The sequence below is a fragment of the Acanthisitta chloris genome, unplaced genomic scaffold (genome assembly GCF_000695815.1).
Source record: "Acanthisitta chloris isolate BGI_N310 unplaced genomic scaffold, ASM69581v1 scaffold8278, whole genome shotgun sequence".
Classification (NCBI taxonomy): Eukaryota; Metazoa; Chordata; class Aves; order Passeriformes; family Acanthisittidae; genus Acanthisitta; species Acanthisitta chloris.
This window is the reverse complement of record NW_008688624.1, coordinates 1-19,029: the sequence shown is the minus strand read 5'-3', so window position 1 is coordinate 19,029 and position 19,029 is coordinate 1. Positions and strand designations below refer to the sequence as shown.

The window sequence follows — 19,029 nt, the reverse complement described above, 5'->3', positions numbered from 1 at the left end:
CCCTTCCCGCCCGACGTGGTGGCCGGGCTGGACAAGCTCTCGGTCCTGCGCCTCAGCGCCGGCTTCCTGCGCTCCAGGAGCTTCTTCAGCGGTAAGGGCAGCGCCTTTACCCCTGGAATCGCTTCCCCCTCCTCGGAACTGTGTCCTGGAGTTGCCTGGTGTGTGTCCCTCCAACTGCTTTATCCGCCGCCTTGAATTATTCCCCTTCACCCCGACTTGAATTGCCACCCCCCTGGAATTCCCTCCCCTCGAATTGTGTTTTCCCAAGGATATTTTGGGTGTTTTCCCCCTAGAATTTTGGTGAGTTTTTTTCTTCCCTGGAATTTTCGTGGTGGTTTCCTTACAAGGCTTGTGTTCTCTTTCCTCCCTGGAATTTTGTGTTGTCTCTCTCTAGAATTTTTGGGGTTCTCCCTCCTCCCCCTTGGAATTCTGTGGTTCCCCCTCCCGGAATTTTGTGTTTTCTCTCTCGAATTTTGAGTTGGGGTTTTCTCCTCCCTTGAATTTTGAGGGGTTTTTATCCACCTCTCCTCGAATATCGGGGCTTTTCACCCATCGAATTTTTGTGTCTCTACCTGCCTCGGATTTTTGAAGGCTTTTCCCTCCTCAAGTTTTGTGGGATTTCCCCTCGGCCTCGAATTATGGTGAATTTCCTTCCCCCTCGAATTTTGGTGGTTTTTTCCCCTTCGAATTTTTGCTGGGTTTTTTTTCACCCTCTCAAATTTTCTTCCCCTCCTTCGAATTTTGGGGTTCCCTCCCCACAATTTCCTTCCCCCCTTCAAGTTTTGATGGTTTTCCCCCCTCAAATTGGTTTATTTTCCCCCCTCGAATTTTGTGTCTTCCCTCACATGAATTTTGTGTCTTTGCTGTCTTCAACCCCCACGAATTTTGTTACTACTTCCCCCAAATATTTTATGTTTTTTCCCCTCAATAATTTTGTCTCCTTCCCCCCAGAATTTTGGTGTCTTTCCCTTGGAATTGCTCTTTCCCCCTTTGTAGCCCTACATTTCCTCACTGTGCCCTCTCCAGCTGCCAGGCATGGACTGCGTTGTCCTGGGATCGGAGGGATCTGGAGAGATGAAATTGATTTTGTTTCTGTGTTCCACTGACTAGAAAATTTGGGTTTAGGCTGGAGGGATCCTGCATGGTCCCAGGCTGAGGCTGAGCCTTTTGCCACCCTGTTTGGAAGTTTCACCGTGCAAGTGACTTTCCTTTCCCTCGGTTATGGTAGATTCGGTGTGGTGACAGTGAGTAATAATTCCCTGTCAGTGGTTTGCAGTTTATTTGGGTATATTTCTATTTTTGAGAACTATTCCAGTGTAATTGTAATTAACTGGAGCCCACAGGAGGCATCTCTGGATATTCTTGGTGAAGTAGCAGTGCTGCAGGTGGACACAGAAACACCATAATTTCTCCTTTTAACTCCAAATCATGGAATGTATACAATACCATCTTTCATTTCCCCCTTTCCATTCTCTTTTAAACCCCACTCGAAGGATTGGTAAGGAAAAAAGAATGGCCTGGAAGAGTTATTTGCCTTGCAGCATCATGTTTTCCATGCTGGTTTTGCCCTGGAAAGAATTTGGAATGCTGTTTATGAGGATGCTCTGAAGCAGACGACCAGCATGGTCCTGTTGTTCTGAAGGCTCCCACCCCATGGGAACACACGTGTTGCTGCATAGGGTGGGAGTTTGTGGCTTTGAAAGTGCCACACCAGGAGTTGTTTTGGAGCTTGTCATGCTTTCCAAGGGGGGATTTTGCTGGGATGTTGTGTCAGCTCAGCCAGGGAAGGGTGAGCATCCCAGGAGCACGGTCCCACTGCTCCATAAGCATCCTGCTAGGGCAGTGTGTCCTGAGGTTTGGCATTCCTACCCCCCAACATGGTGGATTACTTTGGTTGCCTTTTTTTTCTTTGTCATTCCATCTGGTTTGATTTCATAGCACCAACTTCCCAACTGTCTGAGGTGCTGCGCTGGATGGTTCTCCCCTCTCTGCTTTGAGGCAGGTCACTGCAGTTCAGGTATGGGAGGGAAGGAGGAAAGCCTCATCCTTTAGATGTGATTGCAGACCTCGTTGAGTCTCTTCTGCTGCTTTAAAATAAAATAAAACGAAATAAAATCCTTAGAAGGAGCTCTGGGCAAGCTCATCCACAAACCAAATGGTTTTACTTGACTTTATTGCTGTCTGTATGACCTTTGGAGTGATCTTGCTGTCTGATGAGCTGTGCTGGAGCTGACATAAAGTTCATCTTAGAAAGGTTCCCGTTCAAAGGATTCTGTTTAATCCTTCCTCTCATTTTTCTTTTTTCTTCTTGGTTATCCACATGTTTAGGCCTTTTTACCCTTGGTCTGGCAGGGAACAGGGTTAGCAGTGGCAGCTGGAGTCTGCTGAGCCCAGTGGGCTCTTGTGCTCAGCATTTTTGTAAGTATAAAACAGGATCCTGAGGAGACAGTTCTGGCTGCACAAGTCCTGGGTGAGATCTGATCAGAAAAGACAAAACAGTTTGGGGTTTTTTTTTGTGTTTATAGGGAGTAGCCAGCCTGTCCTGGAGCAGTCAGGAAGCAGCTGGGGAACAGGTAGTGTAAACCCTGGCATGGATCAGGCAGGGAGGATGATCTCCCCCTCCCTTGCGCTCGTGTCCATGCTTGAGCACTCTCTGAAAGGAGACAAAGGGAAAGCAAGGACAAAAACGGGTGTGCTGTCATGCCTTGTGAGGAGAAAGACCTGAAGCAGGTCTCAGGTGTTGCCCATCATCACTGACAGTACTTCAGCCAGCAGATTTATGCCAGCTGCCACTTCTCCAGCCAGAAAAAACAAATTATTATTGATCATTAATTAATTATTTTAATTTTTTTCAGCACCTTGGTTTACATGTTGCTGATGTATGGAGAAGTTTGTAAGGCATAAATAATTAAAAAGCAGGTGGGCTGTCAATCTTGATCACTGGTAAACTCTTTGGGAGCTTCTCTCATTTTATTTTGGGCTCCCTGTCACCTTCTGGTACATGATAACTTCTTCAACACACAGAGCAGGCTGCACAGCTCTCCTTAAACTGTGCATGCATTTCAAACCACAGAACAGGGACTTTCTAAAGGTCATCTTGTTCCACCCATGCCATGGGCAGGAACACCTTCTGCCCAGCCAGGTTGCTCCAAACTGCATCCAACCTGGCTTTGAACTCCTGCAGGGATGGGGTAGCCACAGCTTCTCTGGGCAGCCTGTGCCAGTGCCTCAGGACCCTCAGTAGGAAGAATTTCTTCCCAGTATCCCATCTAACCCTGTTCTCTGTCAGTGAGAAGCCATTCCCCCTTGTCCTGTCACTCCAGGCCCTTGTCCAAAGACCCTCTGCAGGTCTCTTGGAGCCTCTAAGGCTCTAAGGTCTCCCCAGAGCCTTCTTTTCCCCAGGCTGAACACCCTCAGATCTCTCTGCCTGTCTCCAGAGCAGAGGGACTTCAGCCCTTGGAGAATCTCTGAGACCTCCTCTGGACTTACTCCAACAGGTCCAAATCCTTCTTAGATTGCATTTCCAGAAGCAACCCTGCTGTTTAGCCGTTGGGAGATGGCCAAGATGCTCCATGTACTTTTATCTGAACAGCAGAGTTATGAACACTGTTTCCAGGTGATTTTGCCAGGAGGTCTTAGCTTTTTAAAAAGACACACTTTTCCTTTGGCCATGAGAGTTTCTATACTTTCTATGTCCTGAGGTGGACATCGAAAGTATAGAGGACCCTGTTGCCTCTCTCTGTGTCTGGGGTCACAACTAAAGGCCTGCAGTTAGGTGACCGGAATGAGAGAATTTAAACCTGTTTTTGTTTAATCTTTGGAGTGGTTTGGAGATCATCAAACACTGTCTTTGCTGAGCAGAGGTATTAATCAAAACAAACCCTTCCTCAGGCTGATGTGCCGAGTCCTGGGTTGGATGTCTCTGGTGCCACCATGATGCCAGGTGCTGGCCTTCTGCAGGTCTTTGGAAGTGCAAGGGACAAGAGCATCCATGTGTGTGTTTGTTTACTAATTCTGTCCAATTTTTATGGACTGGCAAATCATTCCAGTTTAACAAAGCAGGAAGCAGTTCAGTGCTGGGTGTTTGCCACGTGTGTTCAGACATCTCTGGCGAAGGAGGGATCTTAGCCATGGTCTCCTCCTTGATCCTCTTGATCTGCAGCGGAGTGGAAGAGATTCCTGGGTGCATTTCCCTTACTCCATTTCCTGACTTTGCAATCCCAATTACACACAAATGCTTACTCCCCATGGTCGCACTGCTTACCATGACAGAAGTGAACTTGGGTGGGGGAGCAGGGTCACAGCAAGGATGGAGACATTGGGAGAGGTGTCCTGCCAGGGAGGTGAACTTACAAGGCCAGTGGTCCAGCCCATCCCACATCCTACCCTGCTGGTGAAGCAACACCACTAGCCTGGACCAGGAGAACCAAAAGGAACTGAGGTTGGCTTCCAATCTGAGAGTCCTGTCCAAGCATCAGTGCCAGTTGACTTAAGGGCTTGTTCTCCTTTCCTATCCAGGTCTCTTCCTCTACAACAGCCCCCCCAAATGTCTTATTTCCCCCCCTTAGTGAGCAAACATTTTTAATTCTCATTCACCATCTTCACCTTCCTCCCTTTTCTGCAGGAGCCTCTTAGAGCGCATGGGACTTGTTAGAGGTTGGGATCATGCTTCAGTACTGCTGCTGCCCAGAGCTGAGGGATCTGCATCTCCTTTGAGCCTGGGAGCCTCCTCCTCTCTTCCCCCCTGTGCTGAGGCTTCTCCTTGGAGCAGTGCAGTGAACCCAAGCCACTAAGCAGCCTTGCTCTTGCCATCGTCCCCTCCCTCTCCCCTACCCCATGTCCTGTTGGTGGTGGCCGGTGTCACCATGCTGGGGGCTACATGGCACGGCACACCAGCTGAGTGCCAAGAGCTTAGCCTGGCGGTGCCTGGCAGGCTGCTCCCCTCTAATCCCTTCCTGTTCCTCCCCTTGATGCTAGGGCCCAGCAAAGACTGCTGACTGATGGAGGAGAGGTCCCCATCTCCTCTGCCTCCCTCACCATCTGGAAAGGGGGAGAGAAGAAGGAAAGATGCTCCAGGAAAAGGCTTGCTGTCTCACCCTGCATAGGGATTTGTTATCAGAAAAGGAAGATGCCTCAAAGGCACTTTGTCATGTGGCTGTCAGATACCATCTGTGTTGCTTGGGCCACTTAAATTCCTGGTGGGAGGTAAATTGGCAGATGTCAAAATGCGCACGGGCTCAGTTCAGAGAAGTGTCTCTTGCAGTGTCTCAGGCTTATAAACTGTAGGAAGAGGGGTAGGAAAAGGTCGGTCCCTGGTCCCAAGAGGTGTGTGGTTGAACCCCATTGTAAGCCTTGCTGCCAGCCAGCAATGGGCTAATTCTGCCTCGAGATGAGGCTCCTTGGGGATGCAGATGCAGCTCTGCCCATGTGCAGTGGCCTGCCTGGATTGCTGGGCTTCCCTGTGGCCTCTGAGCAGCTCAGATGCATTACTGGCTGGGTGAAGAGGAGGAAAACGCCCTGGCATGTGTTGCGGCCTTAGAAATTTTGGGCTCTAGATGGATTATCAGCTGCACAGTCCATGATCGTGGATCAGAGAGTAGATGTAGCCATCATTTTTGGGCTGTGTATGGTTTTGAGCTCTGCATGGGGATGTTTTATATAGGTGGTTAGCATTCTGTATCCAAAATTTAAGCAGCTTGCCTCTCCCAAATATTTTTAAAAGATAATACCCCTGTGGATGTTGAGGCTTTGGAATTTTTTCCTGGAGTCCTCTTAAAATCTTAGGTGGCTGCTCTAGGATCGATGTGCAGTCTCAGGACTGAGCCTCACCCCTCAAACTGTGATATGAATCCAGACCATTATTACTAGAGCTGTTATGGCCCAAAAAGTGCCTAAGCTGCTCCCCAGCAGTCAAGTCAGACTGGAAAAGTGCTTCTAATTATACAGTTATTATAGAAGACATAACAATGCCCCCAAAACCTCTGCTTAAGGGTGAAGGCTTGAGATGGGATGTGTTGGACTAACGTTGTTCACTTATTCAGTTTGTCTGCTCTCACACCTTGGGAGCTGCAGCAGTGAAGCCTCAGGGATGGTTTAAGAAAATAAAGCCTGGTCCTGTGATGATTGTGCTCTCTTAATTGCCTAGGCAATAAGCTGGCCTTGGAGGAATGATTTAAGCTGGAAAAGTCTTGTGACTTCCCTTAGGTAGGCAGTTTCCCTCTGCGTGCTTTCCTTGCCAAGTATTTCTCCATGGCTCTCATGAGAATGGCTGGTAGGAAGTTGTTGGAGATCCCTGGGGTTTACAGTGGGCCCTTAGTGGCTGCCTGCTCTGCTGCCTACAAGCAGCCAGAGTGTCTCAAGGCTGCTTCAAAGACAAGCATGGGAGCAGAGCTGAGAAAAAACTCCAGGTTAAGATTTTGGGCCAGGATGATCCTTCCTGGCCTAGTGGAAGATGTCTCTGTCCATGGTGGAGGGGGTGGAAATAGGTGGTGTTTAAGGTCTCTTCCAACCCAAACCATTGTGTGGTGTACACCTAAAGCTCCTGTGGGCTTAGCAGTGGGAGCAGCAGAGTTGAAACCACTATTGATGCTGAAAGAAGAAGGGAAAGCCTGGCAGGTCCTTGTCATCTTTGTCCTTGTTTAAACTTCTGCACATGCTTCTCCCTTTGAGACCCAACTGCCTTCTGTGACACAGCCAAAAGCTACACATAGTCAAGGTTTCCTTCCTTCTTAAAGTGCAATTAGATCTCTTAAGAGAACATCTATTATTCATCACGCGTGTTCTCGGAAGGTGATGTATCCACACCATTCAGGCAGGAATAAATAATTCATGTCTTTAATGAAACTTGTGTCAATGGGGAGCTGTGGCAGGTATTAAGTTAAGTAAAACTCTAGTATCCATTATGAGTAAGCAAATGGAAAGTCAAGAAGGAGTTTCCAGTTGCTAGAAAATGGGCTTTGTATAGCTCTGATGAGAAACCAACTGATGGTTCAGCAAGGCAGGGAGGCTCTGCTGCCTGGTTTCTGCAAACCTCTGCCCACTTCTCCGAGCGTGTCCGTGGTGCTATTTCCTTCTAACACGTTTTGGACACTCCGCATTGGAAGAACTGCTGGCTGTGTCTGCTAAGTCTTCCTAAGTGGAACTTTTGTGTTGTCTAGGGAAAGTTCAGTTTGAAACAAAATAACACCATCTCAGAATGGGATACACTTTGCTAAGTGCTTCTCAAAATAGTTGGAGATGTGTAAGCTTACTGTAAAACATGTGGATTCAGTGACAGAGCAGTGGTCAGATTTGGCACGCTGGCAGCGTCGGTGCCGTTGGAGAAGCCAGAGAGAAGGCTGTAGTGCTTTGACCAACTTCACAGTTTGAGCGTGGCAATTGAGAAGGCATTTGGGCCAAATTTTGCTCCCTTTGCATCACAGAGTCATAGAACAGTTTGGGTGGGAAGGGACCTTAAAGCCCATCACATTCCAGCCCCCTGCCATGGGCAGGGACATGTTCCACTAGACCAGGAAGGTTGCTCCAAGTCCTATCCATATTAAAAGAAAATATCACTGTCTGGGGCAAAACCACATTTCTGTTTGAGTCATTCTTTTAGATTAAACATGAAACAATCTCAGTTTATTTGAAAGACTCCCAAAGTGTTGGGTGGTTAATTTTTTTCTATGTTTTTTTCTTTTTGCTTTGGAATAAAGAGCAGAAAAATAATTTTGAGGAGTTATTGAATGTGAGGGGGAGTGTACTTAGCAGCAGAGCTGCAGGCCCCTCTGCCTGTTAGTGTCTTGAAGCTGGAGAGGTGGGGGGGAAAGGGAGATCTGGAGATACCTCATGGTAAGGACTTTACTCTCATGAGTGGAAGACCAGCTTTTCAGGGAATTGACACAAATGGTAGAAAGAGAGAGGTGGATAAAAGGCAATTTAATTAATAAATCAATCAATCTCCCCTTCCCCCAGAGTGTGACTGACACATAATGGGGCATTGAGCCCACGGCAGAATGCTTACAGGGAGCACCAGTACCAATCTCTTCTTCTCCCTACCCTTCCCAAGACCTGCTCAGACTAACAATAGCTGTACTGATGTCCCAGCCCTCCCTTGTAGCTCTTGAAGAGCCATGAAGCAGTTTATTGTCCTTCTTCTGCTTCTCCTTCATCAGCACCTGGAGCAGATTTGGGATCGAGTTGTCTCATTTTCCTCCTTCGCTGTCAGCAGCCGATGTGAAACTCTGCTCCCACTGGGAGCTTTTGCCGTGTGGAGGCACAGGGGGCCTGGAAGACATCCTCTCAAAAATGTAAATACTCACTTGGTGGAGCAGAGATTTCTCAGGTCTGCAAATCCCTGGCAGGTTCAGGAGTTCACTACCAAACGTGGTAGGCAGGGAGATGTCCCTTCAGCACCATGTGGAACAGCTTCCCAGGCTGGGTGCCAACAGAAGTGCCCTCCTGGAGAGGGAGGGGGGAAACTCACCCTTCTTGGGCCCCCCAGCCCTCTTGCTCCCCAGGAGTCACAGCACGGGGCCAGGCAGCAGAGATCTGGTGAGCAATGTGAGCACCTGTGTGTGAGGACTAGCATGGGACAGAGAGCATCCTCCTCCTGTGGGGAGGCAGATGCAGGCAGAGAGCTTGTTCCTCAGAGATGGGACCGGGCAAGGAGAGATGCTCTTCCTCTCAGCTAGAAGAGGTTTTGTAGCAAAATAGCCTGTGAGTCCTGGCAGAAGGTATTTTTATTTTTTTCTTGGAAGAACTAGCAGGAAAATTGTGCAAGCCTTCCTGCTTTCAGGTGACTGATTGAGGTGACTCTTCTCACCTCCCTCCTTCCAGCAGAAAAGGTGATGCTGGTGGCCAGAGGGAGGGAGCCTAGGAAAAGGCACTTCTCTCCTTTTTTTCCCTCTTTTTTTTCCCTGCAAATGCCTCTCCCCAGTTACACAGTGAGGGCAAAGGCTGCACTTATGTGAGGGCAAGTGCTGTGATGGGAGAGCCACCTTTCCCAGTGCTGAGTTAGCCCCATTCCTCACTGGCCGGGCAGGATGCGGCGTGGCAGGGAGGATGCGGCGATGGTTCTCTGACTGTCTCCGCTCCATCAGCCTGATGTGCTGTGACAGTTATGCTGAATTGCTGACCCGAGGGGCTGCGTGGGGCTATTTGTGGAGAGACAAAGCTGGGGGACACCAGGCAGGAGGCCAGGCTGGAATGGCCACACTCAACCTTGGGGCTTCCTTGAGTGATTTGGATGGAAAAGGCACTGTTTGGTGAAGTTCACGGGGAAACCTATGAGAATTCTGGTGCATGAGCAGGCTGGGTTTGGTGGCAGGCATCTGCACAGTGGACAGCAGGCCATCCTCTACTTTTAACATGTTTGCTCTGGCCCCACAGCCCAGATACTCTCTTTTCAGGCAGCAGTTGGGTTCAAGATTTCTTTTTGCAAGGGAAGTATCAAACCATTAAACCAGAGCCCTGAGCTAAGGGCAGCACCCTTCAGCTGCTCTCCTATCAGCCAGGTTTATTTTTATCTCACACCTCCAGCACAGCAGGCTGGGAGCTAGCAGAAGAGAACTGAAGACCTTTAATAATTCATAGCTCCTGCATTTTGCTCCCAGGGATTGGAAAAGTGAGTTGCTGGAAGGACGCTGCCACAAACCTGCTTCATCCACACCGCAGAACCCTGCCTGGGCATTGTGGCTGCTGTGCTCTCATGCTGCTCTGCCCGATGGCCTGTCCCTGCCCAGGGCTTTGTGCAGGAATGTTGGGCTTCAACCAGGGCAGGGGAATGGCATTTGGGGTGGGAGAAAAGCGAGGACATGGCAGTGTGTGTGTGTGTGTCCTCCCCAGCATGCTCGCTCAGGACCTTAATCCTTGGTGTCAGCCCATCGGTGTTCAAACAGCTCCTGGAATAATCTGGGCAGGCTGAGCTCATGGGGAATTTCCCAGACCTCGCAGAAGGAGGGGTTTGCTGCCATATCAGGTGTTTTTCTTTTACTATTAGGACTGGGACATGTTTTGCCTTTGGTTACCAAGTAGAGTTGATCTTTGAGTTGGTCCTGTGCCTGGTGAAAGAACTTTGTCCCCAAAGCCTGAGGTACATATTGGCGAGGTTCTGCAGACCACAGCATCCCTCCTTATTCCCACTCACCTGTGAGCCAGTGCCCACTGAGGATGGGGAGGGCTTTGGGATGGAAGGGGAGCCCTAGCAGTGGAAGAGGGGGTGGTGTGCCTTGCCATGTGCTTGCCTTCCCAACGGAGAAATGCTGTTGAACGGGGCGTTCCACTTTGGAGACCAAACCAGTCCCTCTTCTCACAGCTGCCCTGTGAACACAGGTGTTTCTGGGTTTGGCTTTAGACCTTGTGGTCCTTGGAAGGCTGAGATGCATCTGGAGCATCCACCTTTTGCAGCAGTTGGGGTCCTTCAGGATCTGCTCCCCGTGGATGGAGGAGCTGCATTTCAGCATCTGCTTTGGCAAAGCACAGGGTGAGCCAAGTGTTACAGAGCCTGGTTTGGTTTATGTGCTGGTGACTGTTGCCTTCTGACTTGCTGTTCAGTCTCTGCTCATGGCTTTGCTATCAGGGACAGCCTTTTGGGGCATTGAATTACTTTCAGGGTCCACTTGGTGCTCCCGTCGCATCTGAGTCTACAGCTCTGTGGCACGTGTTGCACAGGAGCTGGAAAAGGCAAATCCAGAAGAGCTTTTGCTCTCTCTGAGCACTGGCAGGCTGCAGCTGGTGCTTCTCACCTTTCCTTCCAGATCCCACTGGGAGCAAGTGGTTTACCAGTAGCCAAATGCTGTCCTCTGTCCTCATGATGCTCTCAAGAAGCTTCCCAACTTTCCTGCAACCTCCTCTGTCTCCTGCCACGGACAGGCTTGTTGTCATCTTACTCTTTAAATATTATCCACCCTAAAATATCCCCAGGATTTGTTCTCTTGGGGAGTACAGAGGAAAATTTACAGGCACATCTTCTAGTTAAACTGAGTGACAGATTTCCTTATCTGTATGGATTGTGCATCGACCACTCTCTGGTGTCTTTGTTTGTACCCATGTGTTTTCTGTGTTGTTTTTTTCCCACTGTGTGCTGTGGCTTGCCTTAATTTGATTGAGTAAACCCACTATGTTGCTGAACTGTAACGAGACATCACTGACTGGGCTATATCGTTCAAAATGGTATGTTCCTTACCCTGGAAGAGTGGGATTTGCTGCAGTGCCTTCTGAGTAGGGCAGACTTCTGCTGTTGGTCTTTTGCAGTCAGGGTGTGCATGAGCTGATCCATTCTAGTTCAGCATCACAAAGAAATGCTGGGTGCAGTGACATCCCCAGCAATTTCAGAGCACCCATGGGATGTGCATGGTGTGGCACCATCGGCAGGGAGTAGTGTGAGGCATCTCTGTCTCAGTGGGGGCTGGGGACCTCCGTGGTTGCTGTTGCTAAATGATAAGAGAGGTTTCCAGCTGGTGAGCTCACTGAACATGTTGTTTTGTGCTAGTGGTTGCAGGTAACTCCTGGTAAATGCAGGACCTTATAGGTATGTGTGGGTGTAAGGACAAGTGCCAGGTCCTGCCCTTGGGTCACAACAACCCCCTGCAGTGCTCTAGGCTGGGGGCAGAGTGTCTGGAACACTGCTGGCTGGGAAAGGCCCTGAGGGTGCTGGTGACAGAGGCGGAACATGACTCCAGGTGTGCCCAGGTGTGCAAGAAGGCCAGTGGCATCCTGGCCTGTACCAGCACCAGTGTGGCCACAGGCCCAGGGCAGTGCCCATCCCCCTGTGCACTGCTGAGGCACCTCAGATCCTGGGGGCAGTTCTGGGCCCCCCATGACAAGGCTGGAGTGTGTCCAGAGAAGGGAATGGAGCTGGGGAAGTGGGTCGAGCACAAGTCATATAAGGAGTGGGTGAGGGAGCTGGGGGGGCTTGGCCTGGAGAAAAGGAGGCTCAGGGGAGACTTTCTTGCTCCCTACAGCGCCCTGACAGGAGGTGCAGCCAGGTGGAGTTCAGGCTCTGCTCCCAGTGACAGGACCAGAGGAAACTGCCTCAAGTTACATGAGGGGAGGTTTAGATAGGATATTAGGAATAATTTCTTCGCAGAAAGGGTGGTCAGGCTTTGGAACAGGCACCCGGGGCAGTCGTGGATTCACTGTTCCTGGAAGTGTTCAAAAGATGTGTGGATGTGCCACTTGGGGACATAGCTAGTGGGGGGGTTTGGCAGTGCTGTGAAGCAGTTGGACTCGATGATCTTGGTGGTCTTTTCCAACTTAAAAACTTCCATAATTCTATGATTCTGATTCCTGCCTGCTTTAAGAATCTTTGGCTTTAACTACTTTCTACTTGTAGGTTATTAAAGGTGTATGGGGACAAAAAGAGTGGAGAAAAAAAAACCAAGGCAAAACACTGGAGGGTATTGTGAATGGGGGGAAATGTCCTGTTAAAATTGAGTCTTATGAGGGTTGAAGCAAAGGGCTGCTACTACCTGGTGGCTTTCCCTGGCACAGCATTGTCCAGCTTTGCAGCCAGGTCCACTTCTCAGAGATGTGGCAGTGGTTTGTGTGTTTTTCTGCAGCACTCATGTCCTTTCTGTTTCCTTCATGCAGTTGCTCTGAGAAATGGTGCCAAAGAAGCAGAGCGGGATGGAGACTGCAGCAACAGACCAGCTCCAGGCTTGACAGGGGTACCAGAGGGTGAGCTGCTCCTACAGGTTAGTGCTCCTTGCTGGCCACCTCTCCCTGGCAAATGCCTTCAAGGGGTTTTCCTCTTGGTCCCTTTTCCAGCTCCTTTGAATTTGACCCTACAAGCAGGCTGGTCTCCTAGCGATTGCAGGTGTTCTGGTAAAGCTGTGATTTCATGTGGTTTAGCTCATGGTGCTTCTGACTGAGCAGAGGTTTAAGATCTCTGCAGGTCCTCGGGACAGAAATTGTGTTGCTTCTCTCCTGCTTTTCCCATAATTCCTGGAGAAAATTGCTATCTGTAAATTGTCTGGGTGTAGGAAACATCTTGGTGGAAGCAGTGCTGGATTTCTGAGCATGAAGATTCATCTTTTCTGCTTCTCACCCTCACACATAACTGTACCACAGGTGTGATGTGGGAGCCAAGCAGAACAAAGTGTTTGAGTGTGGTTTTCAACATGGGCACACTGGTCCTGACTCGAGGATGTTGTCCAAACACTGGTGAAACAGAGAATAAAATGCCATGGAAGTATTCCCTGATTTTCAGGAAGTGGTGCCTGCACTCAGTACATAGGTGCTGATGGGCCATGTGTTCAGCCCATATACACAGGGTAGGTGGGTGTATCCCAGGAGCTCTGGCTCCCGTGGTGATGCTGGAGACAAGGCTGGTAATGCTGCAGCGTGGTTGTCTGAGCCTGCAGCTTCCATGGTTTATTCAGAGATGCCAGGAGATGCCCTTCTGTCTCCAAACTGTGTGAAGTGAACGGGAAGTGGTCACGCTCTGGCAGCATGAGGTCTTGCAAGGACACAGGTCTCCTTTCCCCACAGGCACAGGCTGCAGCTCTGTCCCCTGCCTAGCTGTCCTCCAGCAAGCATGCTGGTCATCCCCAGCTCCTGTCCAAATGCTCACTCAGCACTAAGTGTAATTACTGTCCTGCTTGAGAGCTGAGGAGCCAGGATCTCCCTGTCTGGTGAGAGAAGTGCTAAAGCCAGGCTGGATCATCACCAAAAAACTGAGGGATTTCTGCTGAGGATATAACAAAACTGCTCAGCAGGGCTTGCCAGGGGTTGACATCCTGCTCATCAGCTCCTCTCAGGCTTGGATTTAGAGGCATCAAGCTGTGTGTTAAAAGCTCTGGGTGTAGGATTGGCTCTCCCAGGACTCATCTGCGTGATTCTGCATGTGTCAGGGGCTAAGAATCCACCTCCATGCCCCGAGGGAATGCTTCTAGTGTTTATAAACCTACTTCCACCTGATCTGTCAGCTCTGACATCCAAACTTCCTTTGTCTCTTGGTCCACTTTGATTCTTCCCTTCTTCTCCTGTGAAACTGCTCAAAGGGTTAAAGTGCTTTTGGCAGCACTAATTAACCTCTGTAGCAGATTCCCACACACTGAGATCAACCCCAGTAAATAGAGAGAGCATTTGTGCCCAGAATAAAGGGAAGGAGAGGGGGAGAAACACCGAACTGGACAATGAAGCAGGAGTTGGCAGCAACAATAGCTGGACTTGGCTGAGACTGCATGCCAGACCCTAATTAATCCTGATGTCTATACATTATGAAGTGGTGGAAGCAGGCCAGGGCTGGCTACTGTGGCTTCCCTGCCAGGTTAGTGCTACAGGATGGTTTTGGTTCTGAATAGCCATAGGACTTCTGGGGTCCATGCTGCAGGATCCCTGCCTTCTAGAGGGCTCCTGTTTTGTGCTGGAAGTGTCCCCATGGGGACTTGTTGCCCTTAGGGAGGGGTGGCCATGTGGTGCTATCACAGTAGTGAAAGCTCTTTGGCTTCTAGGGAAATAAACTGCTGATTTTCTTGGGTTTTCAAGGCATTTACTCTTAGACAACTCTGTGGGCTTGAAGGTGCCTACTAGTTGTCTATCAGGACAACTGGGCTCTGCCACAGAGACTTGTAAAGGTTGGTGCTGTCCCTGCATCACTTAAGGATGCTCCCCTGGATCCTGCCAGTGCCTGTGTTAGCAATGTTCTTTGCCTGTCAGCTCCTGCCTGTTGCCAGAGAGCAGGGATGAAAAGCCAGGGCTTCTGGGACAGCTGCTCCACTCTCAAACTGTAGGGAACCTTCTCTGCACCTTCTAGTCTTCTTCAGGTGCAAAGGACTCTGTCAGCCAATGCCCTGGTCCCTTCTCCTATGTCCTGTCCTGACAGCCTTGGGGCTGCTAGGTAAGGGAAAACACCCAAATTACTTCCCAGATTTATTAAACTGGTAGGAATGAGCCCCTCTTGAAAGGCTCTGCACAGCTCAGCCCATTCCTGCCAGGAAACCCAGTGCTCCCTTGAATGTTGACTTCACAATCCTGGAGCTTGAGGAGAGGGTGAAAGGGCCAGCGAACTGTAAAATATGAAAGTGTGTAACATTAAAAATGCATTGGGAACTTCAGACTGATGGCTGCATTTGCGTTTCTGTGGGAAGGGAGGGCTTGGTGCTTCAAACCCACATGGGCAAAACAGCTTTGAGTATTTTTTGTGTGGAAACAGAGCGCAGCATTCAGCCTGTTGGGCTGGAGGGTGTACATGAACCAGCATGTGCTCCGGAGGAAGAGGAGCTTGTCTGGACTTGATGGTCTTAGAGGGATTCTCCGACCTAAATGACTCTGTGTTTCATTTGCTGAAAGGAAAAAGTACTCCGAGGTCACCCACTGATTCTGCTTTTTTTTCCCCTAAGTTCAGGGATCAGACTCAGCCTGTCTTCCTTCCTGTTTTGGAAGAAATTGACTTGTCAGAAATCAGATATTTTTGCAAAGGTTTCAAAAACCAGACTCTTATGTTTTAGCTTTCATGTTTTCTGTTTCCACTGGTTGAGGCTCTTTCAGCATTTGGCTGGTCACCTCAAGGAAGGGAGCAGGCAGTGGAGATAACATGGACAGTCCAGGTACACCATGGTCCTTCTCCAGGCTATTCCTCTGGCACCCGCAGAGGACAGGAGGGATGCAAAAAAGGATGGGAGCTGGGCAGATTTCTCCCAAACCAGTATCCCCAATCACATGGGCTAAGCAGCAGCAGGGAATGCCTAGCCAGTGCTGGCAGCATGTGGTGATCTGCAGTGGATTTGCTCTCCACTGAACATTCCCTGTTTTTTCCAGCCTCACACTCTCGTGAGCCACACATGGCTGCTGAAACCCTTCTGGGCTGTGGGGAGGATGGAAACTACATGACTAGAACCACTCAGGTAGACATGGGTCAACTTTAAATGCAGCCAACATGAAACGCTGTCTGGATTCAAGGTTGTCGGAAAGGTTTGTTTCCACTAGTTCCTGATGGTGTCCACTTTCCTCCTGCAAGCAGCTCGGAGATTTTTATTTGCTCTTCACATGGGATGAGTATAAATGTCCAAAGCTGAGTCTGAGTGAATGCTCCCAGGGTGGAAACCAAGTTTTCCATTAGTTTGGATTTGGGCAGCTGTATGAAGAGCTGCATGACCTCAGAGAAACCCAGCAGAAGGTATCATCTGTGGCGGTTCCGGTGCCTGCTCCTGGGGCCAGCCAGGACTCGAGTGACCAGTGTCCTGCTAGAGAAGAGTGATGTGAGCATGACATGTACCTGCTGATCTCCTCTCTCCCACAGGCACTCAATGGCTTCGTTCTGGTGGTGACATCAGAAGGGCTGATATTTTACTCCTCGCATACAATTCAGGACTATCTGGGATTTCATCAGGTTGGTGGGACTCCGCTGACTTGCTCTGGTGGGCTTGCAGATTTGATTTTTCCTTGGTGGTGGAGAGTAGCCCTAAGTTCCCTGCAGGGAGAAAGCTCTGCAGGGATCACGGGGTCTTAGGGAGCTGTCTGGGGCTTTTCCTTGGTCTTGTGAATTTGGACCCCATGTTGCCAGATGTGGTCCCCGGTAAGTGCCAAAGGACTTCATTAGTCCATAGATCCTTACCGCCAGCCATGTTGATAGGCCATGAGGTTCCATGGTCATGATGAGATATCTGGGATTCCCTGCCCAGTTTGCTTTGGACACCCACTCCCTTGGTGACTGCTGGTAACTCCCATAAGGTTCCAGTGCTTTCTGGTTATCTTGGGCATTTAGGTAACCTGGAAGGCACTAGATCAGATTCACAGGGCAGTAGGACCTACCTACAGTCCTCCAGCTATTGTGGTTTGGTGTTACTCCCAAACAACTGGCTTTCTCCAGCATCTGGGATAGATGGGAATTGGCTACCTGGGAAGAGGGAGCAAGTCCTAGAGCCTTGTTCTCCCAGGAGCAGTGTAGGTATGGGGTGGTTTTGCTGCTGTTTTGTACCCAAACCCATGTTTTCGTCTCATCCCATAAGTCAGCATTAGGATTTTGAAAGACACCATGTTACAGGAATGAGTGTGTCACAGGGAAGCTGCATTGGCTCTTTAGGATTGAGGGGGGAGGTCAGGTGCAGTGTGGGCAAGGGGTCATTAGACCATCAGCTCTGGTGGAAGGTGTCCAGCCTCATTCAGCCAGGGACACAGTTGAGCACCAGGAAAATTGGGTAAGATATGGTGTGATTCTCAGGAGTATCCTGTGCAGGGCCAAGAGTTGGACTCAGTAATCCTGATGTGTCCCTTCCAACTCTGAATAGTCTGTGATTCTGTGATATAACCAACTAGGGCTGTGACAGGCTGTTTCCGGGTGGGACATGACAACTGGCACCTGGGGTCATGCTGCAGAGCTCACAGGTTGTGTTTTCTCTCTAGACAGATGTCATGCACCAGAGTGTTTTTGAGCTGATCCACACTGAGGACCAGCCAGAATTCAGACGCAACCTCCACTGGACCCTTGACCCACCACATGCTCCCGAGGGTGAGCCTTCTCCAGAAGGTAAACGCAGGCTGGCATCCTGCTTGGCATGAGATGGGTAGCTCCCCAGGTGTGCTGGGAGCCCAGCTCCCTGCCACAGCTTGTTTAGGGCTTGCATCCATGTGGCTCAAGGCATGGCTTCATCCAAATGTGGCTTTTTCTGAGTTTATGTTGCTGTGCTCTGCCAACTACTGCAATGCCCAATGCCAGGGACTTCCAGCCCTTTCTAGTAATCTCCAGCCCTCACTGGGGTGAGTCCTTGCTTGATCCTCTCAGTCCCTCTCTTCAACAGGAGGGAAGAATCTTGGCTCCTCTGATGTCATCTACAAGCCAGATCAGCTGCCCCCAGAAAACTCCTCCTTCCTGGAAAGGAGCTTTGTGTGCCACTTTCGCTGCCTCCTGGATAATTCCTCTGGCTTCCTGGTGAGTACAGACACTCCATAGCAGGAGATGGGAGCAGTCTTACTCCAGGGGTTTATGCCACCGCTGAAACAAGTTGTTCTTGAAAGACCCAGTGTCCCCTTCTGCCATGGGCAGCACCTGCCTGTCTCAGCAAGGGGACTTTTCCTGTTTTTCACAGGTTTGGGCTGTGCCTACAATCTCTCCATGTGGGTTTTGTTCTTCTCTCAGAAATGCTGAATCTTGAACAAAAGTACTTTTCCTCCACATGTTTTGTTGGGTTTTTGTGCTAAAGACATGTCTTAAGACCACATAGGTGGTGTTCCCTCATCCTGTCTGCTGCAAATTAATGTGGAGCACTAGATTTGGAAGGACACATCATGAGGGGTAGTGAGGCACTGGCACAGGTTGCCCAAAGAAGCTGTGGCTACCCTGTCCCTGAAAGTATTCCAGGCCAGGCTGGACAGGGCTTGGAGCAACCAGGTCTAGTGGAAGGTGTCCCTGCCCATGGCAGGAGGTTTGGAAATCGATGATCTTTAAGGTCCTTCCCAACCCAAACCATTCTATGGTTTGATGATTATATTTTTACAGCTCTGCAGCAAGACACCTTGCTTTCCATGCAGCTCTCCTCTCTCTCTTCTCTCTCCATCCACTTTTGTGCATGTCACTGACATTTCCTTCTCTTCCTAGGCTTTAAACCTCCAAGGCAGGCTAAAATTCCTTCATGGGCAGAACAAAAGGTCTGAAGATGGGTCTGCACTATGCCCCCAGCTCGCTCTCTTTGCTATCTCCACCCCCTTGCAGCCCCCATCCGTCCTGCAGATCCGAACCAAGAACATGATCTTCAGGACAAAGCACAAGCTGGACTTCACCCCCTTGGCGTGTGATGCCAAGTAAGCAGCAGAGCTGATTTGAAGGGTGATGCTGCAGGCTACCAGTGTTCCCATCCAAACCCTGCCTGGGTGACACCCTGCCCCAGCTCTGCCTCTGAGCTGGCTGTGTTCTTGGTCTCTTGCAGGGGGAAGATCGTTCTGGGCTACACTGAGGCAGAGCTGCAGATGTGTGGCACTGGCTACCAGTTCATCCACGCTGCTGACATGCTGTACTGTGCTGAGAACCATGTCAGGAGTAAGAGTCCCTTCCCTTGTCCCTGTGCCCACCTTTGAGGCTGATGAGTGAGCTGGGACTACAGGCAGCTCCAT

At 49.9% G+C, this 19,029-nt stretch overlaps 1 protein-coding gene across 1 annotated transcript; it reads left to right on the top strand.

The window, feature by feature from the left end:
- Positions 1 to 3: 3 nt before the first annotated feature.
- Positions 4 to 18,955, top strand: LOC103808318 (aryl hydrocarbon receptor-like; the record flags this gene model as incomplete). Its single annotated transcript, XM_009081098.1, has 7 exons — positions 4 to 91; positions 12,571 to 12,674; positions 16,223 to 16,312; positions 17,326 to 17,449; positions 17,721 to 17,851; positions 18,518 to 18,720; positions 18,846 to 18,955. Coding segments are annotated over 7 exons (850 nt in total), but the record flags the coding sequence as incomplete, so codon positions are not given.
- Between the last annotated feature and the right edge of the window lie 74 nt (positions 18,956 to 19,029).